Source organism: Aquila chrysaetos, chromosome 3, assembly GCF_900496995.4.
Source record: "Aquila chrysaetos chrysaetos chromosome 3, bAquChr1.4, whole genome shotgun sequence".
Taxonomy (NCBI): Eukaryota; Metazoa; Chordata; class Aves; order Accipitriformes; family Accipitridae; genus Aquila; species Aquila chrysaetos.
The window spans coordinates 3311564-3327031 of record NC_044006.1 but is presented as its reverse complement, the minus strand read 5'-3'; the positions used below and the strand labels follow the sequence as shown (position 1 = coordinate 3327031).

Genomic DNA, 15468 nt, shown 5'->3' with positions numbered 1-15468 from the left:
TACTGCCCACAGGCAGCCATGGAAGACAGCCTTTGGGAAATCAAGTCAGCCTTTACAACTACTCCTGCTTGTGGCACTGAAGTCAGCAGTTTCTCTGCTGGGAACGGCACAGGGAGCCCAAGCACTTGAGTTTTAGTCCTAGATACTCTGCTGTGAACCACACTTCCATTTCAGCGACAATACCAGACCACAGTGGTCTATAATAAGTCTGGACAGTTGGTGTTGGCTTTAATAATCGTTGTGGGAAAATCTGCCTTTTGTTTGTTTTTTCCTTCCTAAGTGATACAGCTGTCCACTGACCAGGGTTTGTTGCTGTTCATTTTTATGTTGGGAGGGAGTGGAATCTCTACTTCAGTAAGCCCTTAACCTTTCACTCTATTTCCTGTACTATGTCCCCTACAAACTCTACATCTCCAAACACTGCCATCATCAGATTTTAAAACTTCAGATCACCTGCATTATAAAAGCTTCTATGCTGTAATTGAATTCTTCAACTGTAATTGCCTCAATATAAATGGAATAGTGAGGTTTCTTTTTTTTTTAAAGCCTTTTTCACATGCACATTTATTTTGTATCAGGATTTTTTAATTTTTTTTTTTTTAATATAAACCTGAAATGCCAGTTATACTTGTAGTAATTTGTAGTTTAAATTCAATCCCTCAATATCCCTTATCAAGATGTAAACAAAACTCTGCAGGCTAAACATTTACTTCTAGTCGTAGCTTCCTATATAAAATAATTGCTTTGAACTCCCACCTCTTCCATAAAATTTCTTTTAGGGATCGTCGAATATTTTGTCGAATCTGAGAGTTGGGTTGTGACTGCATAGGGCTAGCTGATGCTTTTGCTTGGCTACTTCCAGATGCAGTAGACATGGAAGACAGTGAAGGCTTTTTGAGTCCTCCACCCAAGCTGGAAGATGTAGCTGGTTTTTTGGAAACTGATGAGCCATGAGAAAGAGATGAGTGTTTTGAAGGAACACTGCCTGATGAAGGAACACTGCCTGATGAAGGCCAAGGTTTCTTGGGAATTACACCTTTGAAACTTCCAGCAGGTTTAAGTGGTTGCTTAGTTAGTGATGTGTTAGAGAAGGATGGGGACTTCTTTGAAGGAACATTTTTAGTGAGAGAAGACGTCTGTTTCTCCATCATAGATACAACAGCTTTCTTCGATGCCGACGAAGGCTCTGCTCTATCTTCATTCCTTTTCTCTTCCCTTTGAGCTGTTAAAACAAAGAAGAAAATACAATATTAAAGGCTTAACTTTATAACTTCCTATTCATGAAGACCAGGTACCAATCTATAATGAAAAGTCTGTGAAATTACATCTCCAGAGAATAACTATCAAATAGGCAATTTAAGCTATTTACTTTCACTAGCCTTTTTAAAAGTAATTTTTAAAACCATGCAGAGGTTGACATAGTTCTTTTGAAGAAATTTGTCTTTGATCCTTCAGAGAGTACTTTGTCTCAGAGGCTGACTGAAGATTTTAAAGGAGTTCCATTTTGGCTGTAAAGGTTGAATATTTCATTTAAAACTACTCAAGAAAACTGGAAAGAAAAAATAAAAGAAAAAAAAAAAGGAAAAAGGCACCACCTTCAAAGATTCCTGAGTGGGATTTCATGGTTAAGCTTCAAATACACCCCAAACTTTCATGCATTTAAGAAAAAAAAAAAAAAAAAAAAAAAAAAGAAAAGCTATACAATCCACATTTTACATTTAAACAGAAAAATTCTCATAGCACCTTACAGAACCAGTTTATTACAGAGGCAGATATGATTACAAGAGTCCATGAATGTGAAACTGCATTAATATTGCTTTAAGCTTAGTATTATTGAAGTTTAATAAACCCTTTCATCCAGGTTTTTTATTTTAAAGAGCAAAGACAGATGAATTACGTAGCACAGAAGTTGCTTAAAAAGTTTAAATACATAATCTACTTGGTTGCTAGCATGAATATCATACTGATGACGTTGCCATAAACTATTATGAGATCTTCCTGTTCAGTTCCTAGCTTAATTCTAGATTTATGGAATAATTAAGCATTAATATTGCTGCTCAAGCTGTGGCCATCTAATTCCCACCACTCTCAAACTGTTCCATTCACAATATTCAGATTTCCCATTTAATATTTTTTTCCTAATGTTAATGGAATAATTAATACACATCATACACAACAAAATTTACAAAGCATAAGTAAAGCCTCCAGCTTCCACACATGTTGAAGCCATACTTGCACAGGACTTTAAAAGCAAGCATTTCTTTAAATTGCGTTTCATCTGTCCACCTTCTGGCACTGACAGGAACAATTCAACATAGCAAAAAAAGCCAAACCCAGAAACACCCCCCACCCCCAGCAAACAAAACATCATTTACAAGACATCAAAGTTACAGTGGGCTAACACTAGCACATTTATCCTGACAGCTCAAACAAGGAAGGGTTCTGAGGGAAACTACCAAAAAACAATTCCTGAAATACAATTGTTTCAATTAGAAAAGCCAAGTTTTCTCAAAAAAGCCTTTTTTTCTCACAAATCTGTAGACAATCACTGACCAGTTAACAAGTTAATTTTTAATCTGATGGTTTTAGCTAATGAAGGTTTGTAGATGAATTAGCCCAGAAGCCCTAGTTGCAAAATGCAGGACACTTCCTGGGAAAGATCCAGGAATTTAACTTTTGACAACTTTACCAAGGCTGAAATGGACCCTCTTCACCTTCCACATCTGCTATAATGAGAGCAGAAATTACTAGGAAGGGTCTAAATCGTCCAATCTATCTGTTTCGAGATGGACTTGAAGGGGACAAAGCATTCCTGTGAAGTCTGGTTCAAGAAACCCCACCAAGCAGTGCAAGCTTCCAGTGCAAACATCCTTCAAATCGGGGAAGATTTGGAATGCTTAAGAGACATAATGTGATACTCCCTCATTCCGGGAGGAAATGGCCTTGCAACCTTTCTTCATGGTCAAAGTTCAGGTACCCCCCAAATGTTAGCATATGCTTCCAGCAGAAAGATGCTCCTAACCCTGGTTTCTTTAAATGGGCTCTTACTGCTGGCAGTTTCACCACAAATACAGAAACCAGTGGTTAAGATGAACTAAGAAATAACACTGTACTTGAACTTTTGTAAGGCTAAGTATAAGGGTGTGTGCCGAACTTCTGCTGGAACACAAGGAGAAGCAGCCAGAAGATCCAGAAACACTATATATTTATCCTGATTTTTCTTTTTCCTGGAAGTATTTTACAAGCAGACACCTCCAGGAGTTTTTCTGAGATTTAACTATTTGAAGTTTAAAATGAAAACAGCCGCCATAATACATTCAATCATTTCAAAGCATGTGAAGACTTTGCTATAAAGTAGATTAAAATTATTACTCTCACACTGTTCCCATAGTTCTCCCTAGAGATTGGTCTTGATTACTGTCAAGAGACAGAGCTAGGGAGACCTTCCGTGTGACTCCCAATGTCTCTCCTTACATCGCCCTCCTCCCCTACCCCACTAACACTATTCCAGTTGTCAGGAGGGCTTTGGCAATCCTGGGGCAGGGGGGATGGAATTGGGAACTATTGCTGATGTTTTTTGTTTGGCCACATTCAGCACCCAGAACTTATCAGAGGTAAAAAGCCAACCTCTTTTGAGTTAATAGTCTTGAATAGAGAAGGCGAAGATCCAAAATGTGTGCACTGGTAACACTGCAGGAATTACTCTACTTCCATTCTCTTTTTCCCGGTTTATTGCATCTTCTGCACAGAATTGTACCTTTTCAGGCAGGTAGGACAGAAGCACGTTTCTGTGACTCATCATGGTAAGGCAGGACAGCACAGCTTGGGTTTCAAAATGATGACAGTGAAATTCAGTCCTCAGTGCTAAGACATTTAGTTCTTTAGGTTTACAGCAGAAGTACAAAATATGAAATTCTAAGTTTGTATTTAATCCTCTATACACTATCTTTTTAATCATTAGTTCAAATTAGTTAACAAGAACTACGCTGATAAAACTAAAAATAGCACAAGAAGTTTTGTGTCAATCAGATGTTGTATATATATGAGAACTATATCCACACCACAAACCTCTCTATGTTACACAGCTATATCATAGTAAGAATACGTACTTGTAAAATAAATAAATGGTACTAGTACAAAGGTAGATTGAAGTTCCCAGGGTTGAAGGGCAGCAGAATCAAAAAGGGTCCGAGAAGAAAGATGCAGAAGCATCCTTTATTCTGCAAGCTGATACCGTGACTATTTAGAAAGGTTTCCAAAGTAAGGCGTGTAATTCTGCGCTGCTTTAGCACGGCAACAGAAGATGTGCAAGTACTTCATAAGCTTCATAAAGTTTCAAACTACGATATTACTTTATACCAATTAAAACTGTCCACCTAGCAGTACCTGTTGATTGGAGAAATTGATGGTACAGATTTTGTATGTACTAATTCAGTCACATGTAGGTCATTCAGTGCTTCAGAACACCTACCAACTACTTTTGCAAATTTACAGGACACATCACTATTTGAAGGACAGTCAGATCACGTGCTCATTTTGACAAGGAATCGAGACTACTTAAATCCTACATACATGAATAACTTTTGATGGCTGTAGTTGAACATAATCTAAAAAACCTCTTATCCTATTTTGACTATGAGAAACTAGAATTTTTGTCCTATCAAGTTTTGGTCTTTAGTGACAAGATTAATGTGCTGCCACGTAATTCGGCTGAACCAACTCCCTGTGTCATTACATGGGTCTTAGATCCAACGCACAGGAGCACCCAGCTGAGGAAGGAGCAGGACTGCCTCTTCTGGTGGGAGCTTGCTCTTCTATTGACTTAGCTGCAACATCGGCACACCCCAAAGCTTACACTGTCTTCTGATAGGTAAGAAACTGTGGCAAGTATTATGTTTGGAAGAATTAATAGAAATATGTACTCCTTTCAGAGCAGCATGCCAACATATGTGGAATTTAACTTCTAAACAGATGCCACAGTCACTCAGCAAGTTGATGGGACGTATGATGGAACAGGTATTCTCTCAGACCACGAGTTTCAAATTGCTTGGCTTTGCAGTCCACGAACAACTTGAAGACGCAGTCAATGCCTACTATACATACTGGCCACTGTATTTTATACTGTGATGTTGCCGGTCCTTTCCATCAGTAGCTCCAGGGTACCTACAATAAACATTCTTAAATTTAAAATAAAAGGATAGAGATGACTACTGAACATTAGCCTGTCCAGCCTAACAGAATAATAGGGAGTTTCACCAGAGGCAGAAGATTAGTGCCAGAATAAGGCATTTAGTAGCTCTTCTATTTGGCACTTTTGAACACACAGGTGTACCTCCCTTGGCTTGATGTTAGAAATGGTATTTAAAACAAAACAAAACATTAATTCCCATTTCCCCCATTTTGTCCTGTGAGGCACTTATTAGGACAGCAACAGGATTCTTACTGACTGAAGAGGCACGGGCTAAAAAGACTGAGAGGTTCAGATAGAGCTAATGAGTCAGTTCATTTCCAGAGTGAAACCCAATGAATCCTCTGGCAAAAAAAGGGCATTCCTTGCAAGGCTTAAGAAATAGCATTACTATGGTATGTTCACTACAGGCTTAACTATAATATCTCCCACTAGATGTCAACAGATACAGAACCCCTCGCTAAGGAAATTCCCCGTGAAGCTAAGCCAAATATCACAACGTGCAGCTAAGAATGGAACTTCTGTAAGCAGTGGGGGACATTAACTGCTACATTATCTACTGTGTTACAGACAAGCCTGTTGAAAGCCTGATGGTTAGGTATCCTTCACTTTTGTACATCTCAACATTGATGTTTCAGCATTGTTAATGTGGTTGTTCAGGCCTAATTTAAAAATGATTTCCAGTGTCGTGCTGTTTTAATTTTGCGTGAAGGATTTGTGGGATGCACTCGTATCATAATCCCTCACCTACACTGGGAGGCTGTGTTTTACACTACCAGCATGGAAAGGGAACTTTGCTCCTCCTCTGATCTCTTAAAAATATTTCTGTAGAGCATTCAAGCCTATGCTGGTTCTTCCCTCTTTCCCTCTCCACCCAATCTTTCTTTGGAATAGTAGCTTTAGAAAGCCACTTCAACAGTACACCACGACCCTTAGTTTCTATTTAAATTATCTCATTTTTGACGGGTTGTTTGCCCAGAGACGTTTTCTAGTTTTTCCAACTTTTAAATACCTAAGGAAATGTGCTATTACTTTTGTTTGTATAGTTTTAAAATTATTCAAATCACACATTAAAGATCTTGCTGTAGTTGATGCTGAAAGTTTTAAACGATGCTGCAGACAAACCATAGGCAGTTACACTTCAAGAGTCTGTCTCATAACGAGTCTGTAAGGCTCAGATTTTTTTCCTTTGAAAAAATCTTTGCAAAAAAATAAAAAAGGATCACAGCTACTACTACAGAACACTTTTTTAAAAAGACTTTTGTGAAAAATGTCTTGCAGCCATGTAAGCAGATTGTTTGTTACATAGTACCAATTATGAGAAGTTTCCCTACAGAATTAAGTCTGGCATAAGGCTGTTCATACACCAGAACTATTGTCTCCGGTGTCTAATATACTCTTAACATTTCCCTGTGTTCTCTTCCATCTACACTAATCCACTTTTTTCCCCAGGATACTATTCCTCATGGCAGTGTGCAGAGAGCACAGGCTGATGGCTGCGTCGTCTTGTCCAGCTTGCACAGAACTTTCCACAGTGGGAGCACTGGCCCAAGGGAGCAGGATGCTGGCAACCCAACACTTCAGAAGACACTGCCTTGCACACTGGCGAGCCTTTACAAGCCCCCAGCATGGAGGCTGGTGAAGCACGTGTGGGTTCTACGGATATTTTTCATGCTCCTCTGTCACTAAAACAGTTTTAGGAAAAAAAACCACCACCCACAACTATCAAATGTATGCACAGCATACAAGTTTGTGTGGCATCAACAGTGAGAAAGCTGGTAGTTAACAAGTTTCTGTAAGAAAAAAAAAAGAAAAAAATTCTGTAAAATTCCACAATATGAATAAAACCTAAGAAGCAGAGTACAGGTACTTGTGATCCACCTTTTAAAGTGAATCATTTACTAAATTTAAAAGAATTTTTATGTCCTTTAAAAAAAAAAAAACAACTAATGTCAAATTAGAGGGAGGAAAAAACTCACACTAGTGCAGCTCTGCAGTTGTTAAAAAAGCAAAAATACCCGTTAGAAGGTATTCTCCAACAGCCTATGTAAAGGCCGAGTAATTATGTATTTTGAGAAGAGCTCATCTCTAAAGATCTGCAACAGCACTGGCCTTTACAGTGGCTTAAACATTTGACAGGAATGCAGATGTGAAAAGACCAGGCAGAAGCAATAATCTATTTAGGAGTTCACAAAAAACCCGGCCAGCATTTTGTGTCACTAAAAAAATTGGCCTGTGAAATTGTCCTGTAAAGTTCTGTACGGTCCTGCAGCTCCTTCTTGCTCAGATGCAGGTACCTGTACTATCCCATTTCTCTGTGCAGTCGTTCCAGCGTGCTGCAGCTGTCCGGTCTGAACACTACAAAAGGTGAGGGCAGCCCGTTTTGGCACGTATCACAGAAGAAAAGGACACGCTCTTGGCTCAGAGAAGATGAAATCTCTCACCCCTATTTGCCAGTATCTAAGAATTTAAGAACTGCATTTTTCCCTTTGTAAAACTGTCAAAACAGGGGACGGGCAGGACTTCTCAAATTTAAAAGTGGTGGTGTTCCAACAGCTCCCCTTTGCCACTCAGCCTCACTATGTCCTAAATGGACTTGTCCAATGCAGCTGTGGTATGACCCCTTTCTGCATGATTCGTGATAGAAATAATCTTAACAGAGCAGAATTTAAACTAACCCCTCCACCCCAATGCAGTGGCCGATACCAAACTTTAATCCATGAGTTCTTCTGAAGTGAAACCTTTTGATGCATTATCTAACTTAAAAAACTGAACAAAATACATGGGCGAGCTGGTGCTTTAGATGTCAGTTATAAAGCACTCTACAATGGGAAGTTACTTACCAGTTACGAGACGTTCCTCAAGAGCAGCCTTTGCATAGTCACACTGCTGGAATGCATGCCTGACATCTCAGAGCCTCAGAAACTTGTCGAAGAGTCAATGCTGTTAGGTGCCACTGAAGCACCCTCTTGTGGCACCGAACATTCAGTGCCCAAGGCTGTGAAGGTGAGGTGTAGTTTGTAACCGCTTCAGTTCCACGACCGTTCAACTGTTGCTTTCCTGAAACCTGTTTTTGCTAGACTTTTTGTCATTTCCCTCAAAGATAGTTTAGCATTAGTTCTAAATAATTCAGAAGTGTTGAACTATTCTTAAATAGGTTTCACTGTTAGTTTTTCACTGTTAATTGCCTATGGAACAATGTGTCTGCTTCCACTTTCAAGACTTTATTATTAAACACTATAGTGTTTCAGAGGTGTGCCCCCTGCCCTGCTTTTCTTCAAAAGCCTCTATCAGTTCTAATCTGCACCACAATGAGAAGCTCGTAATCAAGCTGCCTGTGTGCCAAGCCCTTACATTCAGGCACACAAAGAAAGTAAACCTGTCTTTAAAGTTAATTAATTTAGGAAACTCTGAGACAAGGGCCTTTTCTGTGGTGGTGATTTGTTTGCATTCAAGCCAAGGCTGTAGCTATGCTCATGCAAATCTGTAGCTTAGACAGGCAAAGCTTTGTTTATTTTAATCTACATGAAATTATAGTGATTTATCTGATCTACATTAGCCGACTGCATCTTCACAACTACACCACTCCCGAGTGAAAGAGGCAAAAAAAAAAGGGCTCCTCATTTTCCAGACCGTTCATGGATTGGTATCATCAGTCCTTGCAGGGACAGGCCATCTTCAGGTTCCAAGTTCAGTACAGATCACACAGTGAATCATCAGCACCAAGATCAGCAGCAAAACTTGACTCCAAAGTGCCAGTGATCACCTCAAAAAATCCCTTTTATTTGGGGACTAGCAGAGAAAGATCTTTTTCACTGGCTATGCAGTCAAGTGAGCAAGTTCAAAGAACTAAAGTAATATTAGTAAAAGAAAGCAAAACAGCAATAGAGGGTGGTGAGTTTTTTTAATCAAACTTTCATCACTTTCAGTGTTGATGACAAGAGATAAACCACCCTAATATTCATAGTGCATCCGTAAGTTGTACCAGGTTTCTGCCCCCCCCCAACCCTTCCCCTCAGCAATGGTTCCTTATACTGAAGCCACGCACCCATTATGGCAAGAGTGCTGGCTTTCTGTCGTCCAAGCGCCTTGGGGGTGCTAGGTGCTTGAAAGGCAAAATAGGAAACATGCCAGGAGTCGGGACCAGCCTTCCTAACTTAAGAGACATGGCAAAAATCTTCATGTGGCTGACAGCCACAGGACAGATGTTAACATACCTTGTAGAGCAGAGAAGGGGAGCTCCAGTAGTTCACAGGCAGGAGATGATAATTGCTCCCCAAGGATCCCACTGCTCCTTTTAATTGGCTGGGTCCCAGGGAATGTTGGCTTCAGCAGCCACTACTGGTCTGCCTCACTCCACAGCCAGGGTTCAGATCATGTGCCAGCACAGCCCCTGCCACTCTCACGATGCAAGGTCAGCACCGGAGCTGCGTTACACCAGCCACTCCTGTACTATAATCTTTCCAAAGCCAGAAGATCTCCAACATGAATTTCTCAGAAGTTCTGGCAGACTCATCTTAGGTATTCTGATCATTATTTGGTCTGTCAGCAGCCTTTCTGAAAACTCCCCTAGTTACAAAGAGTTAAGGCTAGACCTACCTATACAGCAGCCACGTGTCCCAGAAAATGGCCAGTAACGTAAAATAATTTTTTTTTATTCCCCTGGTACTACTCAATACTATTGACTCTTAATAAGGGTCTACATTGCAGAACACAGCATTAAGCAAAGACACCTTAGCTTTCAAGGAGTTAATTCAGATGCCAGAAGTAGTTTAGTTATAACAGTATGGAACTTGGCACAGGCTAGTTTTTCCTGTGGGGAAGCACTCACACCAAAACAAAGGCATCAAGTTTAACTAGTCAGTCCTTGCAGACAAACATACTTATGACTTAAGAACGGCTCCTCAGTTTAAGTAAAATATTTTTTAATAGTTAAGCTAAACCAACAGCAGTATATCCACATACACTGCACTCAATTGAATAGTCACAACTTAAGCTGGTACAATCTTGCCCAAAGAGAAGCATTATATTGACACTAGTCAGTGTGCAAACAAGGCCTTACTTTTTCCTTTTCGCAATGGTACTTACAGCTTCCTACATCACTATTGCCTCCTGAGCCGTAACTCCTGTCTTGAGTGTACTACATTTTCCTCCTGCTCTATTTATAGTGGGATATTTTCTTTCTTTCCTGCCTTCATACTGTTATTACGGAAAGAAAAAAAAAAATGACACAAGAAAAAAATACATAAATTATATATGCTATAATCCTAGCATTTTGGTATGCGCATCACATTTTCTGATGATGGGCTTCCAGTATCACTGTATTCCCTTTACAGCGTCTCCATATTTTGTTAGGAGTGTATAGGAACAAAGCAGTCCAAGTGACCTTTGTATCTGGGATCTCTAACTGTACAAGCAGGCGCTATTCACTTTGTGAATAGGTCTTGGGTATAGAAAAGTTTAGCTGCAGAAGAAAGAAAACTGAAAGGGGATAATAAAAGGAAATTTGTATCACCAGAGCCAGGGCTCCTCAAACCTGGCCTCCCACTTCCAGGAGGTGGCAGCATGAAGTTGTGTCTCTGTAATTCACTGCTGTAAAAAGCAGGAGAGGTACCAAAACCCTTGTGCTTTTCTCTTAATGAAATACTTCCCCTTCGAAGTGCCACTCGTGAACAACTTCTTTGAAATACTAGCACCAAATAACATGTTACAATAGATAGCTATAAGCTCATACTATTTATCTGTCTACAGTTAAGTAAACAGAAGTTTAGTGGCTTGGTGTGCTTTTTACTCAGGAAGTTCTACCACAAGAACTCTCCTGTGCGCTTAGTTACTTTTATCAATAAATGCAGTTAAGATGTTTAAGTAGCTTTAACACCTGAGTTCAGGAAATTACTGGTTCATGTATTTCTTCTAAGTCTAATAAGGTAAGTCAGCTGAACTTCAACAAAGATTTGAAGCACTGATAAGTACTTAAGTATACTTATAACTGGACAGTTTCAAAATTGGGATACCACAAACGTCTATCTTCTTTCCCGCCCTTTTGGATTCATCTTCTATTTTAAAACTGCTGATACATTTGCTAACGACTTTTATTTGGCAATTAACAGCAAAAATATAGAAAAAAGTCTCTTTCAAGTTTTGCTCTATCAAGCAGAAACCTGAGTTCAGGTGCTTCAGATATATACATTGATACTGCTGATAAACCTCTGCATCAACAAACTTCATGTCTGAAGTGTTCTTTTACCCCCTTCTTACAGGGCAGCAGTGCATATAATGGACAAATATTATTACAAATGCAATACATGATATTATTTAGTATAAAACTTGAAGTGTAAAAGCTCTCAGCAGAGTAAAGCAGTGGACGCCAACTGCTTTTGTTGTTCCTTAAGGAAAAAAATGTGCATATATTATGCTGTTTAAAGTTTGTCCTCCTCCAGTATAATTAAAAATAATGCTTCCTATTACTGTAAGATGTATGTCAGTCTGCTAACGAAACTGAAAACATTTCAGAAATCATTTTGGCTGGTGCTTCCCCACAGACACCTAGGTGATCTTACTAGATAAAACAACAGTCTGTTTTGCTTTTGTTATGAATTTTACATCTCCTTAGATATGACCTAAATATTGATAATTAACACTAGCTCACATGACAAATTCAGGATTTCTATCACAACTTGAATCTCTGAACAATAATGTTCCTAAATCTCAACAATCCATATACTTGTATCAATTTGGAAGCTAGGATGGCTTAAAATTCAATATAGAAGTTTAGCACTGCATATTACATTAATACCAATTTTCCTAATGAAATTAAAAGCAACACCTCTGAAAGGGAATGTGACACATATCTAATTTCCTCTTCTATGTGTAGTTCAAATACTGACTGCAACTTTAAAAGTACTTGTACTTAGTATTCACTCATCAAAGCAAGTTCAAGCTATTTCCTACTGTAGTTATTAAATGAATAAAAAGGATTATTTTCACTGGGAATATCAAGATGTAAGACAGTGTCATTAATCAGGCTCCAGATTTTCGTGTACAAAGTCACTTCCAAGTACAGCCCTAACTCATCCCCAGAAAAAGCTACAGAAAAAAAATTATGTAGAAACACAAACCAATGGAGTAACAGAGAAGAAAAAAAAAAAAAAAAAAAAAAAAAATCGCTGCTCTATATAACTGCATACTACTAGCACCAAGTGTCCTTTCTTTTCTTTTTTAAATGCAGAACAGGTTGGGAAGAGAAAAGGGGGCTTGGTGGCAGGGTTTAGATGCAAATATACTACATGCCCCTATCACCCAGTACATCTGTAAGACTGGCTTGATTTTCTTCTTGCTACTAGTGAAACTACTGTCATATCTAACAACAAAATCTTGTATCTGACAAGTACAGAGTAAACGTATAAAGTAAATCCATGTCTGAAATATGATAAACTGACTAATGGAAAGAATATTAGAGAGAACAATTCTGCTAATCGTGTTAAGTTTCCTTAATTCCTAAAGGGCCTTGTGCACTGAAGTCGCAAGTAAGGATTTGCGGAACATGGCTTGAAGCTCTGGGAGGATGCGGGTGGTATTTTGAAACACTGTATATGGAAGAATCCTGTCCTTAGCCTCCTCTAGGTGACCTTAAGTCCAAACATTAGACACCTAGATGCCTGAACTATTCATCTTAAACGTCCTTCATATTCAATGTTCAGAAACACACATTTCTAAACAGCGAGTCACTTTGTTCTGAGATTAGTGTCTAAAACAGATGGTATGCTTTGTCCACTGAAGGTGTTTTTCTTGATAGACTAGCTCAGTCTTAAAGAGTTCTAACTTTTAGATACCCTAAGTGAAGTGAGATGACTCTCACGAATTTCCGTAATGCTGTAACTTCTATGTTTTTGAAGAGCATATAAAGATTTGTTACATAAATAAAATATTGTAGAATACTCTTAGAAGATGATGCAATGGCAGCTTCTCAGAAGATTACAGATCAAACCCATCCATCAAAAAGCAGGACAATTTTTTTCACAAATACACAAACAATTTACCTGGGAATTTAGTAATGGCACAGAGTCCCCACATATTAGTACAACTTACCTTAATAATAGCAATCCAAAGGTCTTCCTTGCATTTGGTACGAGAGTTCTTCATCACACGAACTAGGTTGTTTTCTGTTCGTTATTAAAGTCTGGTATATACACATATTTTTGAACTAATTTAAAAATTTAGCTACAGGAATCCGATTTTCTACTGGAATTGGTTAAATCTGTATAACCACCAGTGTGGTAAAACTTAAGAGCAACACCCCCTTAAAAAACAAATTTGTTGCCTCAAAACCTGTATTCCTGTCTCCTAGAAAAAAAAACCCTATAGCAATAAGGACATTTTAAGTGATATGATTATATGGACACTTGCAATTATATTAAGATAGAAAGTGTCACAAAGATTTGACATGTAAAATAAGCCCTTATAGTTTCATTTACATCTTTCTCAATTTTAGTTATGTTTAACACACTACTGTTTCTGACAAAAAAAGCTACAGTTTCTTTAGAAGAAGCTTAAAAAATGCAAGTTTGTCAAAATATGTATCTTAAGAGTGCACTATAAAAAAGGCACAGGGCCCAAGTAACAAAATACGCAACAAAAATATGCAGGGAAAAATTATACCCATTTCAACATTTGATGTGGGTAAATACAATTAAAACATACCTAGGAAGTCATACTATGTGCTATAATAATAAACAGCAATTTAGGGTAGCTGGTGTTCCCTCAGTGTTTAAAAATTACATCTAAAAAAAATCTCATCTTAAAGATAAGTTATAAACTTAACAGTTACTTTACATAGAATGTATGTGTTTAATAACTAGGTTTATTTCTGAAAATAAAATGTAAATTGGCTAAAGAGTGGTTAAGCAAGCTGTGAGAACTGAATTTCTGAATTCATTAATCTTCAAGTGAGTAAACATCAGACACCAGGTCGTGTGTTTTGTAAATGTGAAATGTAAGATTTCATCTGAAGTTCCACCGCTGCATTATAAAACTACTTAGCTGGAGTCAATCAAAAAACGGTCATTAGCAGAAAGACTTGTTCAGGCTACAAAGCAGTATTTACTTACCTTTATATGAGTTACAAGGATGCTATTCAAAACCTGCAAAAATATGCAAGGCAATATCTCTGCCTAATATCCACTTAAGATGTGTTCTTGTGTGTGTGGATAATGTGTGAAGTATGAACGTACAAACAGACGGGGGCAGGGGGAGGGGAAAAATAAAAAATAAATTAAAAAAAAAAAAAAAAAAAAGAGTACTGCCTCCCCCCCAAACTTAAAAGTAAAGAATGGTCCTTAAATTATTTCATGTAAGGAAGAAAGGCAGCAGGAAGAACTTGGATATACTTGACAGTTAAAAGCTGTTTGCAGAAGTGTAAAGTATCGTTGGATACCACGTTGAAGATTTCATTCTCGGCACTAGCACTGAAAATGCAAGACCTGAGAGACAGGTGCCAAATCTAAATTACAAAAATACAATTCAAATTAGTACAGTCAACTGCTGATTCACAGTGCATGCTGTGCAACCTTTTTGTAAAACTTAACACAAATGTATCAATACTTACCTTTTCTAGATTAGAAACAGTTACTGTCTTTATAGGAAAAATTTAAAGCTTAATCATGTAGTTTTCATCCAGAAATCAGCTGGGTAGATTGATAGGCTCTTAATCATACAACTGACACATGATACAAATGAAACTTCTAAAAGTGTCTCCCATTTGTGTGTATCTCTGTGTGCGAATCTTTGAAGGTGGCGAAAAGTAGTTTGGTGCCATACTAAGAAAAAAAACCCCAAATCCTAAACTCCCTAGTCTTGCAGAGCCAAGAATGGATGGATATTCAAAGAAAATGTAAATGATTATTCAGGAATATCCCTATGCGATACATACATTTGAACAACAGTGAAGATGAAATGGCAGCAGTCCTTTCAGGCTTTACAGCATTGTAATTATGATCGCTTGCCCAGGACGGTGTGCTGTTTTCTGCTGCTGGCTCTTTAACAATAGGTTGAATGTTTGCCTCAGTCTTGGCAGTTGTCAAAACAGTCTTCTTCATATTCATCTCTCTTTTCTCAGGAAATTGTCTCTTTTGGTTTGAAAGAGGCTTAATACCTGCCTGTATGATTAGAAGAAGCTTAATTACTAATAATCATCAAATATATTATAGTCTACAAACAAACAGAGACATAGTTGCATACATGTACACAAATTTCTTTTATAGTAAGCTCCTGTAAATACACTT

The 15468-nt window shown here is 38.2% G+C and overlaps 1 protein-coding gene across 5 annotated transcripts in view; it reads right to left on the bottom strand.

The window, feature by feature from the left end:
- DIDO1 (death inducer-obliterator 1) overlaps positions 1 to 15468 on the bottom strand; it is a 56411-nt gene that overhangs the window by 17928 nt on the left and 23015 nt on the right. For 3 of the 5 annotated variants that reach the window (XM_041122714.1, XM_030009862.2, XM_041122715.1), the window contains 2 exons: positions 15117 to 15342; positions 757 to 1222 (listed from right to left, as the gene is read on the bottom strand). In XM_041122714.1, coding sequence (XP_040978648.1) covers positions 757 to 1222; positions 15117 to 15342 — 692 coding nt within the window. Of the gene's footprint in view, positions 1 to 756; positions 1223 to 3713; positions 6982 to 8031; positions 15343 to 15468 lie in introns of those variants that run through there. The other 2 variants (XR_005932129.1, XR_003922786.2) reach the window with 2 other exon arrangements.